The 20183-nt window shown below is 44.1% G+C and overlaps 1 protein-coding gene across 9 annotated transcripts in view; it reads right to left on the reverse strand.

Moving 5' to 3' along the window:
* The window catches only part of KIF21A (kinesin family member 21A), a 184307-nt gene that overhangs the window by 48729 nt on the left and 115395 nt on the right, over positions 1 to 20183 (reverse strand). For 6 of the 9 annotated variants that reach the window (XM_048836302.2, XM_048836301.2, XM_048836298.2 and 3 more), the window contains 5 exons: positions 17808 to 17961; positions 17112 to 17309; positions 16316 to 16417; positions 5980 to 6145; positions 5334 to 5354 (listed from right to left, as the gene is read on the reverse strand). In XM_048836302.2, the coding sequence (XP_048692259.2) occupies positions 5334 to 5354; positions 5980 to 6145; positions 16316 to 16417; positions 17112 to 17309; positions 17808 to 17961 (641 nt within the window). The remainder of the gene's footprint in view (positions 1 to 5333; positions 5355 to 5979; positions 6146 to 16315; positions 16418 to 17111; positions 17310 to 17807; positions 17962 to 20183) is intronic. The other 3 variants (XM_048836296.2, XM_048836300.2, XM_048836299.2) reach the window with 1 other exon arrangement.

Raw genomic sequence — 20183 nt, forward strand, 5'->3', positions numbered from 1 at the left:
GATACCGGCTGCCAACTAGATATGGAGCCATTGATAACTACCCGTTGAGCCCTACAATCTAGCCAGCTTTCTACCCACCTTGTAGTGCATTCATCCAGCCCATACTTCCTTAACTTGCTGACAAGAAGACTGTGGGAGACCGTGTCAAAAGCTTTGCTAAAGTCAAGAAACAATACATCCACTGCTTTCCCTTGATCCACAGAACCAGTAATCTCATCATAAAAGGCGATTAGATTAGTCAGGCATGACCTTCCCTTGGTGAATCCATGCTGGCTGTCCCTGATCACTTTCCTCTCATGCAAGTGCTTCAGGATTGATTCTTTGAGGACCTGCTCCATGATTTTTCCAGGGACTGAAGTGAGGCTGACTGGCCTGTAGTTCCCAGGATCCTCCTTCTTCCCTTTTTTAAAGATTGGCACTACATTAGCCTTTTTCCAGTCATCCGGGACTTCCCCGGTTCGCCACGAGTTTTCAAAGATAATGGCCAATGGCTCTGCAATCACAGCCGCCAGTTCCTTCAGCACTCTCGGATGCAACTCGTCCGGCCCCATGGACTTGTGCATGTCCAGCTTTTCTAAATAGTCCCTAACCACCTCTATCTCCACAGAGGGCTGGCCATCTCTTCCCCATTTTGTGATGCCCAGCGTTGCAGTCTGGGAGCTGACCTTGTTAGTGAAAACAGAGGCAAAAAAAGCATTGAGTACATTAGCTTTTTCCACATCCTCTGTCACTAGTTTGCCTCCCTCATTCAGTAAGGGGCCCACACATTCCTTGGCTTTCTTCTTGTTGCCAACATACCTGAAGAAACCCTTCTTGTTACTCTTGACATCTCTGGCTAGCTGCAGCTCCAGGTGCGATTTGGCCCTCCTGATAACATTCCTACATGCCTGAGCAATATTTTTATACTCTTCCCTGGTCATATGTCCAACCTTCCACTTCTTGTAAGCTTCTTTTTTATGTTTAAGATCCGCTAAGATTTCACCAATAAGCCAAGCTGGTCGCCTGCCATATTTACTATTCTTTCGACTCATCGGGATGGTTTGTCCCTGTAACCTCAACAGGGATTCCTTGAAATACAGCCAGCTCTCCTGGACTCCTTTCCCCTTCAAGTTAGTCCCCCAGGGGATCCTGGCCATCCGTTCCCTGAGGGAGTCGAAGTCTGCTTTCCTGAAGTCCAGGGTCCGTATCGTGCTGCTTACCTTTCTTCCCTGCGTCAGGATCCTGAACTCAACCAACTCATGGTCACTGCCTCCCAGATTCCCATCCACTTTGCTTCCCCCACTAATTCTACCCGGTTTGTGAGCAGCAGGTCAAGAAAAGCGCCCCCCCTAGTTGGCTCCTCTAGCACTTGCGCCAGGAAATTGTCCCCTACGCTTTCCAAAAACTTCCTGGATTGTCTATGCACCGCTGTATTGCTCTCCCAGCAGATATCAGGAAAATTAAAGTCACCCATGAGAATCAGGGCATGCGATCCAGTAGCTTCCGTGAGCTGCCGGAAGAAAGCCTCATCCACCTCATCCCCCTGGTCCGGTGGTCTATAGCAGACTCCCACCACTACATCACTCTTGTTGCACACACTTCTAAACTTAATCCAGAGACACTCAGGTTTTTCTGCAGTTTCGTACCGGAGCTCTGAGCAGTCATACTGCTCCCTTACATACAGTGCTACTCCCCCACCTTTTCTGCCCTGCCTGTCCTTCCTGAACAGTTTATAACCATCCATGACAGTACTCCAGTCATGTGAGTTAAATCACCAAGTCTCTGTTATTCCGATCACGTCATAGTTCTTTGACATCACCAGGACCTCCAGTTCTCCCTGCTTGTTTCCAAGGCTTTGTGCATTTGTATATAAGCACTTGACCTGTTGATCGCCCCTCATTCCCAGTATGAGGCAGGAGCCCTCCCCTCACAGACATTCCTGCCTGTGCTTCCTCAGGAGATTGATGTGGAGAGATATCTCCATGGGTGACTATTTGCCTTGTGTCGTGAGGCCATTTAGGTGTGCACCCCTCCCTATGAGTGATGCGTTGGTGGTGAGGAGCAATGATGGTGATGTTTGTGAGAAGGGGATCCCTTTGCAAACATTAGCTGGGTCCTTCAACCAGTTTAAGGAGTTTTTGATCCTGGTGGGTAGTGATAGGGGTTTGTCCAACCTATAATTGTTCGGTCTGCAAACCAAGCTGAACTGCATTGGGCGGCATCTTATGTGAAGCCTGGCATGAGCTATCACCGCTATGACTGCTGCCATATGTCCGAAGAATTGTGGGCTGCTTTGAATGGTGTCTATAAGTGTGACTAAGCATAGGGACCTGTGCTGAGGTAAGAGAGCTTTGGCCTGTAATGTGTCGAGGTCGGTCCCAGGAATTCCAGGTATTGCACGGGAGTGAGCGTTGAGTTCTGAGTGTTGATCTGTAGGCCCAGTTCTGCAAACAAATATATTGAAGTGTTGGTGAATGGTGAGCCTCCTGGAGAGATCGAGCTCTGGGTAGACAATTGTCCAGGTAGAGGCAAATCTTTATCCCTTGAGAGTGTAAATGAATGGCCACCACTGAGAGATCTTTGGAAAATACGCTTGGAGCTGACGACAGCCTGAAGAGGAGCACTCTGTATTGGTAGTGGTCGTGTCCCAGAGTGAATCTGAGAAATCATCTGTGAGTCAGTAGGACTGAGATGTAAAAATACGCACCGTAGAGGTCAAGGACTGAAAACTAGTCTCCCTGTTCCAATGCTATAATGATCATCTTGAATTTTTGAGCCTTGACAAACTTGCTGAGAGCTCTGAGGTCTAGTATGGGTCTCCAACCTCCCTTCCTTTTGGGTATTAGGAAATACCGAGCAGGGCCATCCCTACGGGGGTGTGGGGTCCGGTGGGGAAGTGATGTCACTTCCGGGACTGACCGCACTGACAGGCCTACGGACCCAATGGGTATGGGCACCGAGTCATTGGCACTGAAGGACAGGAGTAAGAACTCCTCTAAAAACACACTCCCAGTACACAAGCCCACATCGGTCCTCTTGGTTCCGAGACCTCTGCACCGAGCCTCTTGAGACTGAGACTCTTGAGACTGAGAGGAACAGAAAGCCAGTACTGAAGAAGAAATGAATGAAAGATAATATCCTCCTCCTCTCCAGACGAAGCCATCATGCCTTCTCCCTCATCCTTGGCAGATGATTTTTGCTGCGATTTCTGTGAGCCATGGGTGCCAGACCGAGATGGCCTTGGTGCTGGAAGGGTCAAAGATATCAAGTGAGATGGTGATTCGTGATCTTGGGGTTCACTATAGGGGCTTCCCGCTCTCTTCTTAGATGATTTGAGAGAAGAGTCTGCAGCCTGCTTCTTCAACCTGCAGCCCTTAGATCTAGAAGGCTGTGGGAAAGACTCACATCTACCATGTGACTTGGGTCGGAGAGCTGCCTCCATGAAGATAATCTTCTGGCGGAGCTCCGTCTTTGCGGGATCTTGGCTGGAGTTGTTGGCAAAGACCAGACTTCTGTTGTACGTGGCCTTTTCTGAGGCAGTGAATGCACTGAGAATGCTTAGCCATGATCGGGATCACCTCTTTCCAAGTAAGGCATTTCTTGAAGCCCAAAGAACCAGGCATACCCAGATGGGGGAAAGGGTCCACGATAGGGGAGAAAAGGCAGGAAGAAAAAATAGACTTTTTTTTTATTATTATTAAGGATAAAATAAAGAAAGGGGAAAAACTATAACTAGGAGACTAACTATAAGTATGTAGATTAAGACGATAGTCTTAATGGACTGCTAATGCCTCCTTCTCTAGCCAGGGATGGTAGACAAGGAACTGAGGAAGGTTAGCCCGCGCACACTGGCTAGTACCGTGGCTCAGCATGAGTAGAGACAATGCGTGTGCAGGCTCAACAGAGACTGCTACAGAAGTTCCCGATCAGCAGCGCAAGGATACAAGCACACCTACAGTGTAGCACCCATAGGGACACTACTCAAAGAAGAAAAATTTTCCTCACTTGTCAGGTCTTGGGCAGATGCCTTAACCTCACCATGACTCAGTTTCCTCATTGCAAAGTGAAAATACTACAGCTAATCTATTTCACAGGAGTGTTGCAGGATAGTTCATGCTTGCAAAGTGTTCTGAGATTATCAGATGAAAGGCACTGTGCAAATACTTGCAGAATATCTCTATATCTATTTTGATTTTGAATACCCCTAAGAAGTGCCTGACTTAATTTGACAGAATAAAAATATATCCAAAGCTGAAGAAACTATAACATGGACTGCAGGTTGGAGAAATGTTATTCTAATTCAAATTGACTTAATAAGCTTACACTTATTATTGAAGTATATAAAAAGTTATTAACATTAAATGATCAAGTTTCTATTTTATCCAAGCTATAACCTTTGATAACCTTTGACATCATTCCTGAATGAATACTAGCTTGATACAACAACATATTTTGAGATGGATCTTCAGCTGATGTAAAATTATCTCAGTGCCAATGAAGCCAACAAAGCTATGACGGTTTAAACCAACAGACCTTCACAATGAATGGGGCATCTGCCTCCTTAAATGCAAAATCTTCTATGAAGTATCACTGGGGTTAAATAAAACCCTACCCCTGAAAGTTATCTGACTTATATGCAAATTAGTATAAGACAGTTCAATGTGATTAAAAACTTTGCAAAACTATATAGAAAGAATTGCAGATTTTGTGAAACCTGAGGTATTTCTGATGTATTCATAGAGAGCAACCAAAATAATGTGGTGTTTTGGAGGATTTTTTAAATTTGTATTCCCTACCTTGCTAATAATTTTAAAGTGACAAAATATATACTGAGTCCACAAAATGATTAAAATAAATTAAGCCTTGAATAAGAGTGTAAAATAGTCCGTTATACAGTGTGCATTATACACGTTCTGTAAAGCATTTAAGTTTGAAGATAATTATCTGCAAAAGGTTAAAAATTAATTGCATGTTAAGAGTTATTTTTAATGTCAAATACAAATGTTATTTGTCACAGCTACAGCAATAATAAAATGTGATGAAATACCCCATTGAGATATATATATATAAACATACTGTAGGCTCTTTAACAAGTAAATTAGGAACAAGTTTTATCTACAACTGTATTTGCTGCACTCACTTCTTAATGTGGGCTTGAGTACTTACGAGTGTTTTTAAGTGGTGTCACTAAAGGAAAGAATGTTTTTTAAGCTTGTGTGGTAATGAGTATGTATATGAAATAGTACATGCAAACTGTTCACACGCTCACAAATTCTAGGATGCACCAGTTAGTGTACATGAACAATTAGTAACTCATGCAGCTGTACAGTACACAGGAAGCTAAACATACTTACCCAGTGGTATGCTATCTAGGTCTGTGTAAATAACAGCAACAAGGAAACAAAAAGCAACACTCCAATCAAAACAGATCCATTACAAAAAATCCCACATTAAACTATATTATTCATAGTTTAACCTAAGAGAAAGCAGAATAGATGCTGTAGCAGACATTTAGCACCTCCTTCAAAAAGTACAAATATATGAAGAGAGAAGGGGGACAAATATTTAGAATTTAATGTTTAGAAGTTTAAATAATACCAAATTGTCAATATTAATTTTTGTAGAAACAATAGGCAGTACATTTTGAGTTAAAAAATTGTGGCGATCAAAACTTCCTTATTTCCTGCATTTCCCTGCTGCATGGGCATTACAGTTACGGTGACCAGACATAAAATGTGAAAAATCGGGACACCATGGGGGGTGGGGGGGATAAAGTTGCCTATATAACATAAAGCCCTTAATATCAGGACATCTGGTCACCCCAATTACACTTTCAAAATGGTTTACATGCACATCAAGTGTGGAGTATATTTTTAAATGTAAGATGTTAAAATACAGCATCTATTCAGAAAAGTAATGACCTAAAATATCTAGTACATCATGCATGAAAAGCAAACCTGACATGCAGTGTACTACCCCTTTATAACACGCCTAAATTACCTTGCAAAGCATGACCCAGCAAAGCATCAAGTTCGGGATTTAATTCTGCCTTCTCTTTCAGCATATGAAATAGCAGCTGATTTTGAGTAGAACTTGTAATTTCTGTTTGCTTAAGGCGTCCTTCAAGAACTTTAATTTGAGCCTCCTTCTGAGCTGCTTGGAGACCCTATAAGAAAAATGACAAGTACTTTAAAAACATTCTGAGAAGTCGTCAGTAAATGAGAAATCTTACATGTTGTTTTGATTTCTGCAATTTAATGGTCAATTTGAATCTGCTGCATCTCCTCATATTTTCAATGGATTAAAAGGTAACTAGTGGCCAAACTTTTTTGGGCATCCTCTGTCTGCTTTTCTGTTTCACCTTCTTTCCTCAGGGTTAAACTTTCCAGCATGCACACGCCCAAGTAGGTGCCCAATTTAGGCATAAGCCAAATGTATAAATTGGGTTCATCCCCAAGCAGACAGGATTTTTGCACCGAATGAAGCACAAGCAAAGTGCACGCAAACTTGGGCTTTAATTTTTCCATAACGCAGTCCTCTTATCTATTGCCTGTTATGTTACCTATAAAACAAAAAACAAAACTATAAACTTCCAGGATCATTACATGAACATTCAGTTTTCTCTGGAAAGCTCTCAGAACCTAACCTACACAAGAATCCATTTTAGGATCAATTCCACAGATGTGTTGACTTGTGAGGCTTATTTAGTTTGAGAAAGTATTGCCCAAAATGGAAAACTTACAGCAAACGTTTTCCAAATGGAGGAAACTAAATAGTTAAAAGGTGCATCAATAAAACATCTTCTTGAGTGTATTTTTCAAGGACAAGAGAAACTACATAGATACATTTGACAGCCTGCCGTGAAGTACGTTGCAGGAAAGAATTATAAAACTACAAGCAGATACACCAGGAAATCCAGTTCCCCAAATTTTAAAAGTTTTCAGGCCACTCTTTCAATTCTGTTTCCCCAAGAGGATGCTGGTAAACCTTTACCTCTTTGTAATGAATACTTTTTTAAAAAAATAAATCTACAGGTTCTGCCATAACCGGCCTTTGTGTGACAAGGGAAATAACTAACTAACAAAACAAAACGAAAAACAAGCAAGGGAGCAAGTATGCAAAAACTTTGGCTCTGCTATATGTTAATCATCTAACAGGAGGAGGAGCAAAGGGCCTCACACAATTTTGGCCTTTTTATAATTATAAAAAGAGGAAGTTAACCACCTTGTGCAGTAACAATGGTTCTTCGAGACGTGTCCCCCTACAGGTGCTCCACTGTAGGTGTATGTGCACCCCTGTGCCTCTAATCAGAGCTTTTTGGTAGCAGTGTCCGTGGAGTCTGCACATGAGCTCTCCCTCCCTCATGGTCTGCCTCGAGGCTATGTAGTACTGTGTGGATGAACTCTCCCCCTTCAGTTCCTTCTCTGCTGCAGAGCCCTATGGAGAACTCTGAAGTAGAGGGGAGGAGAGCAGGTTGTGGCGCATCTGTAGGGACACACATCTCGAAGAATCATCGTTACTGCACAAGGTGAGTAACTTCCTCTTCTTCTTTGAGTTGTGTCCTTATGGGTGCTCCACTGTAGGTGACTCCTGACCAGTACCCACCACAGAAGGCTAGGACTCTGGAGTGGAGTCTGTTACTACAGAGAGTACTGTGGCGTCGAAGATCAGGTTGGAGGCCGAATCTCCAGTGATTGCATAATGTTCTCCAAAAGTGTGGGAAGAGGCACAAGTTGCTCGTCTACAGAATGCTGAGATAGGGATATCTTTAAGGCATGTGACCAAGGCAGAAATTGTCCAGAGTCCATACGCACACCATGAGGTCAGAGGCAGCAGGTTGCGCCCTTAATAACAGTGATTAACGTAACCAGAGACCCATTTGGATAGTCTTTAAGCAGATATCACAGAGCCTTTGGATCTTTCTGCGAGTGAAAGGAAGAACTTAGGGGATTTCCTGAAGTCCTTAGTCCTGTCCAAATAGAATGCTAGTGTTCTTCTAACATCTAGCATATACAGAATCGTCCCTCTGTTCTCACAATGTGGTTTTGGGGAAAAAAAAGCAGGGAGATGGATCTGTTGATTCACATGGAAAGTGCAGAGAAAGTAGGGAGCAACTTGGGATATGTCCTTAGAGTTACTTTATCTTTAAAAAAGACCATGAATGGTGGGTGTGCCATCAAGGCCACTATTTCTCCTATATGTGTAGCTGAGGTGATGGCAATTAGAAACGCTGTCTTCATGGACAGGTGTAAGAGAGAGCAGATTCCCATAGACTCAAAGGGAGGTCTAATCAAAGCCCTGAGAACTAGGTTAAGATTCTAGGCTCAGGAGCAGGGAAGAGATTCGCAATGCCCTTAAGGAATCTATGCATCAGAGGGTGAGCGAACACCGAGTATCTATGTACCTGGCGGGGGACAGCAGTTTTTGCCACTAGATGTACCTTAAGGGAGCTGAGTAAGAGTTTTGACATCTTGAGGTCTAAAATGCAGTGTAAAATCAGAGGGAGGGAAGAGGAGGTTGGGGCTATGTGTTTAGAATGACAAACTTGGAATAATTTCCATTTTGTAGGTAAATATGTCGAGAGGTCAACTTATGGCTGTGTAGCAACACATCTTTCAGCTCATCAGAGCATTCTGCCACTAAGCCTTAGAACTAAGAAAGAGCCAAGGGTGGAGGACCCGCAGGTGGGGGTGAAGGATCAGCCCATTGTTTTGAGAAAGCAGGTGAGGAATGTGCTGAAGAGGAACTGGAGGACATATTGCCATCTGTGTCAGGTAAGGGAACCAGACTTGTGCTGGCTAGGAGGAGCAATCAGAATAATTCTTGCTTTGTCTCGCTGAATTTTCAACAGGACCTTGGATAGAAGAGGAAACTGGGAAAAGGCACACAAGAGGTCCCCGTCCCATGGGAGGATAAGAGCGTCTCCCAGTGAATGTTTCCCCAGGCTGGCCCTGGAGCAGTAATGAGAACATTTCTTGTTCCAGTAAGTAGCGAAAAGATCCGTAGTCAGGGTTCCCCAAAGGGTGAATGTATCTCGGAGCACCTCTGAGTTCCCATTTGTGGTTGTGAGAAAAATTCCAACAGACTCTCGGCTGTCACCTTTTGTATCCCTGGTAGATAGACAGCTGAGATGAGCACATCATGATGGATGCACCAACTCCAAAGTTTGAGTGCTTCTGTGCAGACGGAGGGAGATCTGGCCACCTCCTTGGCAATTTATGTAAAATATATGTGTCATATTGTCCATCATGACCTTTGTGTGCACGTTCTTGATGAAAGGCAAAAAGTGTGCACAGGTGTTCCTGACAGCCTTTAGCTCCCAAAGAGTGATATGGCGGGTCACTTCTGTGGAAGGCCATTTGCCCTGAACCTTGTGGTGGTGTAGGTGAGCTCCCTAGCCTATTAGAGAGGCATCCATCCCAGGGTGGTGAGTCTGTGTAGCGGGAGGAATGCTCTCGCTTGGACTGCATCGATGTTGGCACTGATAAACTCCAGTCACTGTACTGGGGTTAGTGCACCATTACAATGGAGAGAACCTGGGAGAATACCCTGGGTGAAGCAGTCAGTACGGATAATGGTCCTGCCCAAAGGTAAACTGTAGGAATCTCCTGTACAATGGTTGTATCGAGATCTGGAAGTAGACATCATGTAGGTCAAGGGCCAGAAATCAATCTCCTTGCTCTAGACCTGGAATAATGGCTGCTAGCATGATCATCTTGAACCTCTGCGCCTTCCCGTATTTGTTTAATGCCCTTAGATCTAGATTGGGCCTCCAACCTCCCTTCACCTTGGTGATCAGGAAATAATTGGAGTAAAACCCCTGGCTCCTAAGTTGCACTGGGACTGGTTCTATGGCCTCTAGGTATAACAAATGATCTATTTCCTGACTAAGCAGGTTCTTGTTAGAAGGGTCCCTGCAGTGGGGTGGGGAAGGAGGGTTGGAATAGGGGAGGAACATGAATTAAATGGTGTAACCCTTTGAAATAATCTCCAGGACCCATCTTTCAGAGATGATATTCTCCCAACTGCCGTGAAAGAGGGTCAGGTGACTTCTGAAGGGGCATGACAGGTGTGCAAATGGCAGCCAATGTTGCAAGGTATAATTATTCGGGGCCTCAACCAACCCATCAAAAGTGCTTTAGAGGCAGTTTGAGAGGTCATGGATTGGGGTGCGGACTGCTTCTACTTTTGAGCACTGGTCCTCTTACACTGCAGCTTGTAAAAGTGCTGAGATGGAGGTATTGAGGAGGTTGTGACCTGTGCTGTGGCTAAGAGGTATATCTTCTCTTCTGTCCCACAGCGTAGATTCCTAGGGGTGTAATGTGGCCCAGGAATCCTTCAAGGTGTGGAGAGAAGAATCTGTCTTCTCTGCGAAGAGTTTGGGCCCTTCTGCAGCTCTTTGGACAACCCAGAAAGGTGTAGCCAAGAAGCCCGCCTCATTACCACTGTCATGGAGATTGGGCGGGTCCCTGTATCTGCTATGTCCAGTACTGTCTCTAGCACCGGTCTGGCTATTAACTGACCGTCTCTGAGAATGGCCTGAAATTGCTCCTTTTGTGCCTCCAGTAAATGTTCCAGAAACGCATTGCATTTCCCATAATTTGTAAAATTATATTTGGCCATGATAGTTTGGTAATTCATGACTCTAAACTGTAATGTTTCCGACAAATACGCTGTCCTCCCAAGCCCAATCGTATGGGGTCAACTGGGCATGATGTTGCTTGCTTCATCCATTAACTACATCCACTATAATGGTGTTGGGCTGCAGATGTTGAAACAGGAAGTCTGCCTCTTTGGGAGACATGTAGGGTTTTTTTGTTTTTTTTTGCTCTCTTGCTGGTTGGTGTGATGGAGGCTGGTGTCTGCCAGATGACTTTGGTCGGATCTAGAATCGCCTCATTAATTGGGAGGGCAATTCTGGATGAGGAGGAGATGTGCAGAATATCCACCAACTTGTTATGTGTATCTGCCTCCTCCTTTAGGGGAATCTGCAGCTCATCTGCCACCTTCTTGGTAAGATCCATGAAGTTCTTAAAATCATCCCCTAGTAATGGGGTGGGGGGAGGCATTACAGCCTCATGTGACAGAGATGAGGAGAACTTTGCTGGATGGGTAGCTTCCCCTTTGAGCCCTTCTTCCTGTTCTGATAAACCTTCCTCCTCCCCTGGCTCATGGGCTCTGGATAGCCAGGCTGCAGGAGACCATATGGTGGACTCTCGCTGAGACACACTGGACGGCCGCAACGTGTGGGATGTGTACATTGCCCAAGGATCGCCATACAGACATGGGAGGGGGAGGGCATAGGTGGTGGGGTTACCTCAGGGGGCTTGTACCATGATCATGGGTTGGCCCAATGGAATTGAAGAGGACGCTTGTATTGTGATGGTGGGCCACAATGAGGGACCAGGGAAATGACCTCCTCCTGGCCACTGTCAGACTCGTCACTGGGTAAGGGCAGTGCTGACTAGAGTATGGGTGGTACACAGCCCATGCCAAGAGTGATTCCAAAGTATTGGAGATTGGGGATCCCCAACCATCAGGTCTCCAGGGTACCGGAGCTCATGTGTACCATGGGCTCACTTGGTACCACAGAGGAGTGTCCGTGGTACTTTGTCGTACCGATGGTTGAAAAGGTGCAGAACACTCCCTAGATGAGTGATTTGATGCACCCGGTACCAAAAGTTTTCTTGGTGCTGTTCTTTTAGAGATGGTACAGTAATTGTCTTTCCCTGGGTATCGGGGTCACAGATCTCCAGAGTACCAGAGCTCACGTGGTGCTGTAGGCTCACTTGGTACTGCTGAGGAGTGTCCGTGTTATGTTGTCAGTACCAATGGTTAAGAAGGTGCAGATCATTCCCTAGATTGAAGTTTTGTTGCACCTGGTACCAAAGTTTTCTCTGTGCTGCTCTTTTAGAGACAGTATGGTAATTGTCTCTCTCCATAGAGGGCGGTACTATTGCCTCAGAGCCTGAGCCCGCGGCTTCTTCAGGCGGTGCAGCCGAGTTCATAGCAGAGGCCCCCTTCTGGGTACCAGGCTTCAGAGCTAACAATGCTGTCAGTACCGAGGTGCCACACTGGGGAACCCCTTTGGCTGGCCAACAACTCGCCTGCCAAAAAACAGGTGGCAGAACTGGGGAATATTTTCTGGTGCCATGGTACCAAGGTGGCAGCACTGGGGAACCCTTCTGGCTGAACAATGACTCAGCGCCCTTTTTACAGGGGGCATATGCTGGTTTTTTTCACGACTCTATTCCCTTTGAACTTAAAGGCTCCAGAGATGATCCGGGGTCAGTACCGGAATCCCCTGGAGACTGAAGTGCCTTCTCCATAAGGAGAAGTTTTCACTTCAGCTCCCAGTTCCTACCGTTTTAGCTGTGGCAGGGGAAGCACTTCTGTGGGACTCTCCCAAGCACCAAACACAGTGAGAGTGTCTGGCCATTACAACAATCAACTCCTTGCAGCAGAGGCACCTCTTGGAGCCAGGAGAGCCGGGCATACCACTGGGCTGGGAACTATCATCTTCTAGCAGTGAGGAATGCAGAAGAAAGGTCTTCTTTCCTCCTCCTCCTCTTTTTTTTTTTAAATGAAAAAACTTAGATTCTTCTAAACACCCGGTTGGGTGGGGGGAGGGTAGAAATTCCCCGAGACTGGGCAGGAAACAAACTGAATTCTTTTTCCCTTTCTTTTTCTTTTTTCTCCTTTAATCCCAATGGAGTAAAGAAAGGAAACACTATTAAGGAGAACAAAATAAACAAAAGCAACTACTACTTATGCTAATGACGCAGATAAGGAAGGGACAACTGCTTGCTCTGTTCAAGGCCAAAGGCAGTTGAGAAAGAACTGAGGGTGGGGGTATGACCTGTTCCCCCCGGGGGGCCACCTGGAACTGGGATATCACTAAGCCCTCTGACCCACCAGCCAGGGCTCCCTCTCACACTGTGCTACTGTGACAAGCTGCAATGCCCTCCAACCTGCACTTTCACCAGCATTCACACAGGTAGGGACACACCCAGCTGTAGTTACACCCAGGCTTTCTAACCACCAGCTTCCTATCCTACAACCCCAGAGCAGTACCGTCCTGCCCCGGTCAAATCGGGACAGTACATAGGTTTAATACCCAGTCCACATCTCCCTCAATGTGAAGAGGGCAATGCACACTTGTGGTAACCAAACAGAGATTTTCCCCAAGCACTCCAGTCAAAGCTCACTGGTTTGGATTAAAACATAAAATAAGTTTATTAACCAGAAAAGACAGATTTTTAAATGATTGTAAGTGATAGCAAACAGATGAAAGCAGATTACCTAGTAAATAAACAAAATGTAAACTAAGTCTAAGATACTAGAAAGATAGGATATGAACTAGCCAAATCCTCACCCTGGCTGATGATACAGGCGGGCTGCAGATTCTTATGGGACAAGCTGCACTTGCTTTACAGCTTGGATTCCCCAGGTCTTTCATACACAAGCTAGAAATCCCTTTAGACTGGGTCTAGCTCTTCCCTCAGTTCAGTATTTGTTCCTCGAGCGTTTCCAGGTGTCTTCTTGTGTGGAGAGTCAAGAACCACAGGTGATGTCACTCCCTGCCTTATATAGCTTTAGCATATGGCAGGAATCCTTTGTTTCAAAACTTGGTGGCCAGACCGGTTTGTAGAAAAATACTGACATCCCAATACTGAGTCCAGAGACATGTGGTCTGGTCACATGACCTTGTAGAGTTTCAGCAGCCATTGCTTACAGGCTGGCCAAAACACCCACGGAAGGTTAAGCTATGCCACAATCCATTGCCTTTGCTAATGGGCCATCAGCCCCATCTGGCTTCTTCATTGTTGTACCTGAAAAGTTGGCTGTGGGTGTTTTCCAGAATAAGCCCATTTCTGCTAGTCAATAGTCGTAACTTCAGATACAAAAATGATACATGCATACAAATAGGATAATCATATTCAGCAAATCATAACTTTTCCAATGACACCTCACACAATCTGTCTTGCATAAAATACACCATAATAAGATCACTGTGAAGAATATGGGGTGCAGTGTCACGGGGGGTTTGCTTGCGCAGTGCTGGATAGCCTCGAGGCAGACCATGAAGGAGGGAGAGCGTATGTGCGGGATCATAGAATCATAGAATATCAGGGTTGGAAGGGACCCCAGAAGGTCATCTAGTCCAACCCCCTGCTCGAAGCAGGACCAATTCCCAGTTAAATCATCCCAGCCAGGGCTTTGTCAAGCCTGACCTTAAAAACCTCTAAGGAAGGAGATTCTACCACCTCCCTAGGTAACGCATTCCAGTGTTTCACCACCCTCTTAGTGAAAAAGTTTTTCCGAATATCCAATCTAAACCTCCCCCACTGCAACTTGAGACCAGTACTCCTCGTTCTGTCATCTGCTACCATTGAGAACAGTCTAGAGCCATCCTCTTTGGAACCCCCTTTCAGGTAGTTGGAAGCAGCTATCAAATCCCCCCTCATTCTTCTCTTCTGCAGGCTAAACAATCCCAGCTCCCTCAGCCTCTCCTCATAACTCATGTGTTCCAGACCCCTAATCATTTTTGTTGCCCTTCGCTGGACTCTCTCCAATTTATCCACATCCTTCTTGTAGTGTGGGGCCCAAAACTGGACACAGTACTCCAGATGAGGCCTCACCAATGTCGAATAGAGGGGAACGATCACGTCCCTCGATCTGCTCGCTATGCCCCTACTTATACATCCCAAAATGCCATTTGCCTTCTTGGCAACAAGGGCACACTGCTGACTCATATCCAGCTTCTCGTCCACTGTCACCCCTAGGTCCTTTTCCGCAGAACTGCTGCCTAGCCATTCGGTCCCTAGTCTGTAGCGGTGCATTGGGTTCTTCCGTCCTAAGTGTAGGACCCTGCACTTATCCTTATTGAACCTCATCAGATTTCTTTTGGCCCAATCCTCCAATTTGTCTAGGTCCTTCTGTATCCTATCCCTCCCCTCCAGCGTATCTACCACTCCTCCCAGTTTAGTATCATCCGCAAATTTGCTGAGAGTGCAATCCACACCATCCTCCAGATCATTTATGAAGATATTGAACAAAACCGGCCCCAGGACCGACCCTTGGGGCACTCCACTTGATACCGGCTGCCAACTAGACATGGAGCCATTGATCACTACCCGTTGAGCCTGACAATCTAGCCAGCTTTCTACCCACCTTATAGTGCATTCATCCAGCCCATACTTCCTTAACTTGCTGACAAGAAGACTGTGGGAGACCGTGTCAAAAGCTTTGCTAAAGTCAAGAAACTATACATCCACTGCTTTCCCTTCATCCACAGAACCAGTAATCTCATCATAAAAGGCGATTAGATTAGTCAGGCATGACCTTCCCTTGGTGAATCCATGCTGGCTGTTCCTGATCACTTTCCTCTCATGCAAGTGCTTCAGGATTGATTATTTGAGGACCTGCTCCATGATTAATGGACAATGGACACTGCTATCAAAAATCTCCCATTAGAGGTGCAGGGGCACACATACACCTACAGTGGGCACCAAGAGGGACACTACTCAAAGAAGAAGTAGTAGATATCAATTGATATTTGATGTCCTAGATACACCTCTGATATGTAAGAGGGGAAGCAGATATACCTGTAGCTATTAAATATACATTATAAAATATCAAATATGCAGTGACCTCACTCACTTTGAAGTCATTATTCACTGGTTTCCAGACATTAAGAAAAAAAGTCATCTTGCTATGTTCAAAACCACAAGTCTTATCAAATGTGTATGTTATATGGACGGAAAATAGCCAGAGAGCAATAAGTAACTCCAGTTTTGTTATTTAAAAAAGCTAAGTTACAGTTCTAAGAAATAGTTGCTTAAAGTTAGGATCCTTAAAACTGCTCTCGTTTTCAGAAGTTCTGAGCACCCAGCACCATCCTTTGAAGTCACTGAGAGCTGCAGGGTGCTCAGTTGTTTTGAAAATCAGCTCACTTATTTAAGAGTCTTAATAAGGAGTTAGGAGCTTAGCCGTAGACACCGATTTTTGAAAAAAATGTCCTGGATAGGTCTTAGTAGTGTGTTTCCTAATTGTCTTATTTCTTTAAAGTGACTGATGATAACACTTGGTTTTTTGCGTGAGGCAGGAGGCAGAGAATAAACTACAGCTCTTTTCCCTGGAAACAATTTGTGATATGGCAGCATAGTTGAATATGCAGAATTTCATAATTTGGCAGTATTTTTTGCACACTTCATCCTGAAATATGTTTTTTATGTTTTAGTCAAAGCGTTATAGATCCAACATGCAGATACCTGTAAAGTACAATTCAAAATGCTTCACCAGAAAGCATACTATATTTTACTCCCTGTGTTACCTTATTAATGCCCATTGTGAGGAAGTGATCAAGAAGATATCGAGCTTCTGTTAGCGTGCAGGCATTAATCACTGCAGACAAATCCATGGTCTCTCCTTCTTCCTACATGCACAACAGTAAAAAAGTCAGGGAATTTACATCCTATTCATATGACACAAGTGCTGCTATTTTAAGATATGAATTATATTAACACTAAAGATTCAGGATGGGTTTTCAAAAACAATGATAGTCAATGAGATACGTTCTTTTAACCTAATTAACGAGAGACTGCTGAATTGGAATTAATTTGCAAACTGGATACAATTAATTTAGGCTTGATTAGAGACTGGGAGTGGATGGGTCATTACACAAAGTAAAACTATTTCTCCATGTTTATGTACTCATGTATAAGACAATAATCAAGTACAACTTAAAGTGTGTCTTCTGAATGTGAAATAGATTGTCCTGTAACAGCCAGCTGTGGAAGGAGGATTTAAATTTGTGAGCTTTTGTCACAAGAACCATAGTATTTAATGTCAGCAGAATGGGACATATCAGCTTTGGCATTTAAAAGGCCCTGCAATGTTACCTTAAATTATATAATCAAAGGTAATACTTATATCTGAAAACCCCACTGTACAAACACTACCTATATCAACCATCCCCTCAACATATTTTAACTTAACAACATAATGAGTATGTTGCATAATGCATGAAATACCAAGGCAAAATTCACCATAGAATAAAACACTCTCAAGGCTAATGCGATTTCCTAGTTGTACATGTTACTATTACTAAACCTTAGCACTTGACTTACCTTTGCTTCCTCCATCTGCATAATGTTTGCTTGGCAGTCAGAAATACTATCATTGATGTAATCTATATTTGCAGTTAGTGACTCCATCTCCTCATTGATGTTATGGACATTTTTGTCTGCTTCTCCACCATCATCCTTGATGACTTTCTCCCTTTTTCTCAAAAGCTTCTCTCTTCTTTTTGTAAGTTCTTCACGTTGCTATTTTCCAAGAGAAATTTTAAATAAAAAGATTGCATACTTAAGTCAAATATAATTTTTATTATTTATTTTTGTTCTTTTCTGGTTACGTGGTAACCACAGTGTACATTTTTGCAGTGGGAGAGGAATAATGGAGGACGTGAATGTATTTGACAACACATGCATAAGGTGTTTTTAGATCCTGACACCTACAGCATATTTGTTTTGTTTCTTATCTCAGTAAAGTTTGATGGTTCTGGGTTCTACGCTAGGATTCAAACACTTCTGGCAATAAATCACTTTATACACTTGTGCCTACAAGGTGTCAAGCACCTCTGACCTATGGCCTAGACCAAGGCTTACTCAAGTCAGAGGGAGCCTTTCCATTGACTTCGATGGGCTTTGAATCACCTTGGCAGGTCCTATATGAACAAGTAATCTACTGATAAAAGAAAGTGGATCTGCTTTCTGCTATTTTAATACAATAGCATGTAAGATATTGCATAATAAATACCCTACCTTAAGTAGTCTATTCATATCTGTTTCCATATTGGAAATGGTCATTCTCTGCATAATGATGTCAGTCACTTTGCGTTCAAGTAATTGCCACTTCATCCTGGCTGCCTTTGAGGAATAAACTCTGACAGTTGTTCCTTTTCTTTGGTATTTCTTCCTATGGTTAATTCAGAGAGCCACATTACTGAATGTAACTACATTGTCCCGTTTAGATTCTGAAACTGCAAATTATCAATGCAAAATTATTATTAAATTTAAAGACAACATGACTTTTTTTTTTTTTTTTTTGCAGACCTTGACTCCACATCCACCTGCTTCTAATCAGTCCTCTGCAGATGTACTTCTTTGGCACTTCAAAACATATGTCAAGTCCTGTAGCATTTCAAAGCAAGCATCATGGAAATTCAAGCAATGGTTTATAAGGAACTTCTGCCATCTGAGGACCAGTTTCAATTAAATAAGCAAGTCTGCTTCAGAGTACAAATCCCAGACCATCAGTAAGTGTAACTACTCTGAAACCAGTAAGTGTAACTCTATTTGTATTTTTTGTTTTCCTGAGATGTTATTTGTTCTTAAGAATAAGATGGGTAACTGGACCACTGATGACATTTTGTTGAGTATGGCAACTGAATTTTAAAAAAATTTAGATTTTTAAGTATGACTCGTCCTGAAATGGCATTTTGTACTGTTCTACCTTATATAACAATATGCCAGGCTCAATCCTGCTCCTGGTAAAGTTAATGGGCATAGTATCATTTTATGGGAATAGGAAGTGACACCAGACTGTAAAATAGAAGCCATTACAATATAGGATAGGATAGGAACGTCTGCTATAAATTGTAAAATTGTAAAATAAGTAAGTATGTTTAGTCTTTACTAGGGCTGTCAATTAATCACAGTTAACTCACATGATTAACTCAAAAATTAATTGTGATTAATTGCCCTTATAACAATAGAATACAAATTGAAATTTATTAAATATTTTTGGATGTTTTTCTACATTTTCAATATTGATTTCAGTTACAACACAGAATACAAAGTGCACAGTTCTCACTTTATATTACTTTTTATTACAAATATATACACTGTAAAAATGATAAACGAAAGAAATAGTATTTTTCAGTTCACCTCATACAAGTACTGAAGTGCAATCTCTTTATCATGAAAGCGTAACTTACAAATGCAGATTTTTTTTGCTTACATATCTGCACTCAAAAACATAACAGTGTAAAACTTTAGAGCAGGGGAGGGCAAACTACGGCCCGCGGGCTGGATCCAGCCCGTCAGGGCTTTCAATCCAGCCCATGGGATTTCCAGCAGGCAGACTCCCTGCCTGCCCTGGCCCGGCGCCACTTCCGGAAATGGCCAGCACCATGTCCCCAGAAAGGGATGGGAGAAGAGGGCTCCGTGCACTGCCCTCACCTGCAGGCACTGCCCTCTGCAGCTCCCATTGGCCAGGAATGGGGAACCGCAGCCAATGGGAGATTCAGGGGTGGTACCCACAGGTGAGGTCAGCATACCCCCACCCCCATGAGCCACTGCCAGACATGCTGGCCACTTCCAGGAGTGACGTGGAGCCAGGGCACCCCGAACCCCACCTGCATCCTCCACCCCGCACCCCAACCCTCAGCCCTGAGCCTCTTGTTACGTGCCTCCTGCACTCCAATCCCCTGCCCTGAGCCCCCCCACACACTCCACACCCCTCCTGTGCCCCAACCCTGAGCCCCATGCTGCACTCTGCACCCCTCCTGCACCCCAATCCCCTGCCCTGAGTCCCCTGCCACACCCCGCACCCCTCCTGCATCCCAAGCTCCTGCCCTGAGCCCCTTCCTGCACACCACACCCCCTCCCACACCCCGCACTCCCTCTTCCACCCCAACCCCCTGCCCCAGCCCTACATTCATGGCCCTGCATACAATTTCTCTAACCAGATGTGGCCCTCGGGCCAAAAAGTTTGCCCACCCCTGCTTTAGAGACTACAGGTCCACTCAATCCAACTTCTTATTCTGCCAATCACTAAGACAAACAAGTTTGTTTACATTGATGGGAGATACTGATGCCTGCTTCTTATTTACGTCACCTGAAAGCGAGAACAGGCGTTTGCATGGCGCTTTTGTAGCCGGCATTGCAAGGTATTTACATGCCAGATATGCTAACATTTGTATGCCCCTTCATGCTTCAGCCACCATTCCAGAGGACACGCTTCCATGCTGATGATGCTCGTTAAAAAATAATGTGTCAATCAAATTTGTGACTATACTCCTTTGGGGGAGAATTATATGTTTCCTGCTCTGTTTTACCTGCATTCTGCATACATTTAATATTCTAGCAGTCTCGGATGGTTACCCAGCACATGTTCGTTTTAAGAACACTTTCACA

This window comes from Caretta caretta, chromosome 1, assembly GCF_965140235.1.
Source record: "Caretta caretta isolate rCarCar2 chromosome 1, rCarCar1.hap1, whole genome shotgun sequence".
Lineage (NCBI taxonomy): Eukaryota > Metazoa > Chordata > Testudines > Cheloniidae > Caretta > Caretta caretta.